This window comes from Gossypium hirsutum, chromosome A08 (genome assembly GCF_007990345.1).
Source record: "Gossypium hirsutum isolate 1008001.06 chromosome A08, Gossypium_hirsutum_v2.1, whole genome shotgun sequence".
NCBI classification, from domain to species: Eukaryota; Viridiplantae; Streptophyta; class Magnoliopsida; order Malvales; family Malvaceae; genus Gossypium; species Gossypium hirsutum.
In genome coordinates this window covers 19,013,852-19,019,979 of record NC_053431.1, presented here as the reverse complement: position 1 = coordinate 19,019,979, position 6,128 = coordinate 19,013,852, and the positions used below count along the sequence as shown (strand labels likewise).

General features: G+C 43.1%; 1 protein-coding gene across 1 annotated transcript; it reads left to right on the top strand.

Annotated features, from left to right (window-relative positions):
* The first annotated feature begins 477 nt into the window (after positions 1–477).
* On the top strand, positions 478–1,341 carry LOC107932392 (uncharacterized). Its single transcript, XM_016864715.1, has 2 exons — positions 478–750; positions 853–1,341. The coding sequence occupies exons 1-2, from the start codon at positions 478–480 to the stop codon at positions 1,339–1,341; spliced, it is 762 nt and encodes a 253-aa protein (XP_016720204.1).
* Positions 1,342–6,128: the final 4,787 nt, after the last annotated feature.

Below are 6,128 nucleotides of genomic sequence, written 5' to 3'. Positions count from 1 at the left end.
CCATAACTTCTAGGCTGAGTTTGGGGTGTTACATTTAGTGGTATCAGAGCGAGGTTACAAAACTCAGCTGTGAAATTTGGGTTTTAAAACTTGGTTTGTAAGAATTGATTTTCAAATGGTTTAAAATGATTTGACTATGAATGCAGTACACCGAGTCTCCGGCACTGATCCCGTAAGTATTCTGATAAACTGTTATGCTATTCTATTCTAAAAACACTTTAGGTAGTGTATACTAAAACTGTAGTAAAACTGATACTGTAGCAAAATTGATAGAGACTGCGATTTGCGAAAATCACTCTGAATTACTGAAACATTAACTGGTTCATAAAATTCGTAATACAGATAAATTCAACTAATCATGAGTGCACGTGGTATCTACGGACAAGGTACCAGAGGTCAAGGTAGAGGCTGTAGATGAGCTCGAACTGAGTCTTCTTCACGGGTAGTATGCCAAATCTAAACACGAGTGAGACGCCAATGTCACTTACTACTGAGACTGAGTCTCAAGATTGCATGGCTGGGGATGACGCATTGCCCCAAGCTATTCTAATGATATTGGAGAGGGTCGCTGAGACTAATACTGGATTTGGGGGCCGTTGGTCTGTTATGGAACGACTCCGGTCCAATAGAGCTAAACTTTTTAGGGGTGTCACTAGAGTCATCCTTAATGTAGCCGAATACTGGATAGAGGCTACGGAGCGGATTATGGATGACTTGGATTCCACCCTTGAACAGAAATTAAAGGGTCCAGTCTCATTGCTATAGGATGAGGCTTACCAGTGGCGGCTGACCGTTAAGGAGGGCACTCAGCCCGAACATCAGACCTAGGAGTTCTTTAAGACTGCTTTCTAGGGGAAACATGTGGGAGCTAGTTATGTGGAAGCTCATAGGAGGGAGTTTCTGAATCTTACTGAGGGGGACCAATCAGTGGCCGAGTATGAGGTCAAATTTCTGAGATTGAGCCACTATGCACGAGATATGGTGGCATCGGAGTATGAGAGATGTGTCTGCTTTGAGAATGGCCTCAGAGATAGTTTAAGAGTTCTGATAGCTCTGCAAAGGGAGCGAGAGTTCTTGATTCTGGTTGAGAAAGTGAAGATCACCGAGGAGTTCAAGCACGCTGAGCGCCAAAATCGTGACAGAGAGAGAGGTAGGAACAAGAGGGATTCGGAGCCCTCAAGTTCTATACAAAGGCCTAAAAAACGGCCAAAGCTGATGGGCCGGTTAGAGTTGGGCCCTTTGTTATTACTACTGGACTGCAACCATGTGTTGATTGTGGTAGACGCCATTAGGACGAGTGTTAGAGAAGGGTTGGGGCAAGTCTACGGTGTGGATCATTAGATCACCATATTAGGGAGTGTCCGTTGAGGGTCGATTAGATGCAAGCTCCAGGTACTAATACTGCACAGCCACAGAGAGTTATCTGACAACCATCGAGAGGCCGTGGTCAGACTAGGGGTGGTAATGGCATGGGCCGTGGACAGAGAGCACCGCACAGAGGTGCTGGACAGATTGAGGTGAGGCAGCCTGCTCTTGTATACGCTACACGTCACCGAGAGGACAGAGATGCTCTGGACGTCATCACGAGTACGTTTCTTATTTATGATGTGCCTTACACTACATTAATAGATATAGGAGATATACATTTCTATGTAGCCAGCATTGTGTCTAAAACCTTGGGGATTCCAGTTGAAAGTACCTCAAGTGAGGTGACTGTACTAAACCCGCTGGGGCAATCGCTTAGAGTTAGCCAATTGTATAGAGATGTTCCTTTAGAGGTTCAGGGGATGGTGTTTCTAGCTAACTTGATGGAGCTTCTGTTTTGGGAGTTTGATATGATATTGGGGATGGATTGGCTGGTGAAGCACAGAGTAAGTCTGGACTGTGCAACAGAGAGAGTCGTCTTGAGAACTCAGGAGGATAATGAGGTAGTCGTGGTTGGGGAGCATCAAAATTATTTATCTAATGTGATCTCTACGCTGGTGGTGGAGAAGTTGGTTCAGAAGGGATGTGAGGCATTTTTAGCCTACGTAAGTGTTTCTGATTCTAGGGACTCTACTGTTAAGGACATCAGAATGGTAAAGGATTTTTTAGACATCTTTCCTGAAGAACTACTGGGGTTACCTCCGAATTGTGGAGTGGAGTTTGGGATAGAGCTTATTCCTGGTATAGCTCCAGTGTCCAATGCTCCCTACCGAATAGCATCGAAGGAGTTTACGGAGCTTAAGGCTTAAATTCAGGAATTATTGGATCGTGGGTTCATCCGCCCTAGTGTGTCGCCATCGGGAGCACCAGTACTATTTGTAAAGAAGAAGAATGGATCCATGTGGATGTGTATCAACTACCGACAGCTGAATAAGCTGACCATTAAGAACAAGTATCCACTTCCGAGGATTGATGATCTGTTCGACCAGTTCCAATGAGCTTCTTTATTCTTTAAGATTGGTTTGCAATCTGGGTATCATTAGTTGAGGGTTAAGAAAGTTGATGTATATAAGACGGCATTTTAGGACACGTTATGGTCACTATGAGTTCTTAGTGATGCCATTTGGACTGACTAATGCACTGGCAGCTTTCATGAATCTGATGAACCGAGTGTTTCAACCAAATCTGGATCAGTTTGTGGTGGTGTTCATCGATGACATATTGGTTTATTCGAGGACTGAGGATGAGCATGATGAGCACCTTAGGATTGTTCTTCAGATTTTGAGGGAAAAGCAGCTCTATGCTAAGTTCAGCAAGTGCGAGTTCTCGTTACGTGAAGTAACTTTTCTGGGTCATGTGGTTTCTACTAAGGGGATTCGAGTTGATCCTGAAAGTTTGAGGCTGTATTGGATTGGAAATAGCCTAAGAATGTGTCTAAGATCCGCAGCTTTCTGGGGCTGGCAGGTTATTACTGGCGATTTGTGGAAGGTTTCTCACTACTACGTAAGGGTGTACCGTTTGTCTGGATTGATGCGCAGCAAGAGAGCTTTGAGAAGCTCAAGTCTATACTGACTGAGGCTCCTATTTTGATACAGTCTGAACCTGAAAAGGAGTTCACAGTGTAGAGTGATGCATCACATGTTGGTTTGAGGTGTGTGTTGATGCAGGGTGGTAAGGTGGTAGCATAAGCGTCTCGTCAGCTTAAGACGCATGAAGCAAACTATCCGATGCACGATTTGAAATTGGCCGCCGTAGTTTTTGCTCTAAAAATTTGGAGGCACTATTTGTATGGTGAGAAGTGTGTCATCTACACTTATCACAAGAGCCTTAAGTACCTCCTTACTCAGAAGGAGCTGAATCTCAGGCAGTGTAGATGGGTTGAGCTACTTAAGGATTACAACTCTACCGTTGAATACGATCCTGGCAAGGCCAATGTGGTGGCCGATGCTTTGAGTTGTTGGGCAATGACTGATCTGAAAGTGATGTTCGCTCGACTTAGCTTGTTCGACAGTGGGAGTTTGTTGGCTGAGCTGCAAGTCAAACCAACTTGGATCGAGCAGATTAAGGATAAACAGGTGGAGGATGAGTCTTTGGGTCTTCGATTCTGACAGATTGGGAGTGGTAGTACTACAAACTTTGTGTTGAACTCTGAGAATGTGTTGTGCTTCCGTGGACTGATATGTATACCGAATGATTCAGATTTGAGACAGTCTATACTGAGAAAGGCGCATAGTAGCCCTTATATTATGTACCCTGGTGGGAATAACATGTACCGAGATCTTCAAGAGTTGTATCGGTGGAGGTTTCTGATTTTGTTGCTCATTGTCTAACATGCTAGCAAGTTAAGGCTGAGTATCAGTTGCCTTTGGGTTTGCTGCAATCTATTAAGATTCTGTTATAGAAATGGGTACGAGTAACGATGGATTTCGTTAATGGGTTGCCCATAACACCCACTAAGAAGGATTTAGTGTGGGTCATCGTGGATCGATTGACCAAGTCTGCATATTTCATACTAGTTAGGACAGATTATTCTCTATAGAAGCTGGTGAAGCTTTACATTTCTAAGATAGTGAGCCTGTATGGGGTACCTGTTTCAATCATTTCTAATAAGGATCATCACTTCACGTCTTGGTTTTGGAAGAAGTTACATGAGGCTCTGGGTTTAAGGTTAGACTTCAGTACTGCGTTCCATCCTCAGACATATGGGCAATTGGAGAGGATGATTCAGATACTGGAGGATATGTTAAGGAGCTGTGTTATCAATTTTTGAGGCAGTTGGGAGGATTATCTACTGTTAGTCGAGTTCGCCTATAATAACAGTTTCCATTCTAGCATTCAAATGGCACCTTACGAGGCTCTGTATGGTTGTAAGTGTCACACTCCCTTATTTTGGACTGAGTTAGGTGAACGACATGTTCTAGGTCCTAAATTGGTTGCCGAAACAGAGGATAAGGTTAGACTAATTTTAGATCGTCTGAAGGCGGCTTCAGATAGACAGAAGTCCTATGCAGATTTAAAGAGCCATAAGATTGAGTATTCTATGGAGGACTTTGTTTTTCTTAAGGTCTCGTCATGGAAAAGGATCCTAAGGTTTGGTTGTAAAGGCAAGCTGATCCCTAGGTTTATTGGACCTTATCGTATTCTGAAGGGAGTGGGACCAGTCGCTTATCAGTTGGAGCTACCTCCAAAGCTTGACCGTATTCATGATGTATTTCATGTCTTGATGTTAAGGCGTTACCGCTCTGATCCTGCTCATATTGTCCCTATTGAGGAGATTGAGGTTAGGCCAGATTTGACCTTTGAAGAAGAGCTGGTTCAAATTCTGGTTCGCAATGTAAAGGTTCTTTGAAAGAAGTCTATCCCACTAGTAAAGGTGCTGTGGCGGAATCATAACACCGAGGAGGTCACATGGGAGCCTGAGGATGCGATGCATCAACAGTATTATCATTTGTTCTAATTAAGTAAATTTCGAGGACGAAATTTTCTTTTAAGGGGTAGAGTTGTAACGCCCCAAATTTTTAATTTCGGTATTTGTGAATTTTGACACAACTGTGTATCTGCTTCAGTGGTTAAGTGTTCTAGGTATGTCTGAGAGGTTCAAGTTCAAGCCTTGCCTTAGGCAAAATTTTGAATTTTTCTTAGGGAAGCCTCACTCTTGTTCAGTAGGCTTTTATTTAATTATTTGTAGAAACATATCAGAATGGGCCTGCTGGTCTAGAGGTTAAGTGGAGGGTCAGTCTGCTGGAGGTTTTCTATTCGAATCTCTGCGCAAGCATGAATATTTATTTTTTTCGGTTCGGTACAAGAGTCTTAGTGGAGTTGGGTTTCTGAGTTGGTTGAGATGTAGTGGGTTTTGTAGGAGAAATTTAAAGGAGTTAGGATTGTTTTTGATAATATACTTCTTTTCAAATTTCACTTCCGAAAATTTCCCAAAAAATCTGACGTTGTTCCTCTTCTTCTGCTCCGTACTATCTTTTTCTTCTTTCTCTTTTTGCTTGCTGTCGTTTCCTTACTTTCTACCGCTGTTGGTTTTTCATAGTTCATTGTCATGGTGCACTCCCTTTATTTCTGGTAAGTTTGGTAGACGTAAATCTATTGGGATTGTTGAATAATTAAATTCTGAGTTTCGTTTGGTGTTAGGAAAGGATTAAAGGGGTGGAAGGTCTTCAATCTACGTATGAAGGTTGTGGAATCTCTATTACTGATTCGAAGGTAAGGGCTTTGATAAAAATGGTTTTCGGTTGTGGTTATGGTTAAATCATGAATTAAGTATGATTCTAAGCTTTGGATTGTCGATTATAGGTTTGAGAAGGTTTAGGAGTGGTTTCACATCAAACTGATACCAGGTATGTACTCGATTGCACAGAAAACGAGGTTTCAACGAAAGCCAAAAATTTTACTGTCGACTCTACACGGGCGTGTGTTCGATGAGGCCAGGTCGTGCGCACATGACACTACCATGTGATGGCCAGGCAAGTGTGCAACACACAGGCTGGACTAATTTGGGCCATGTGGGTCACACGAGCGTGTGGGATTTTGGACCAGGCCGTGTGATCCACACAGCTAAGGAAAATTTGGGTCATGTAGGCCACACGGGCCTGTGAGCCCATTTTCACTGAAATGTTTGTTAATGTTGCACAGGTTGCCCAAGTCGACTGTGAACCTTCCTTAAGGTCAGTAAACACTACTTAGACCCTTATCTG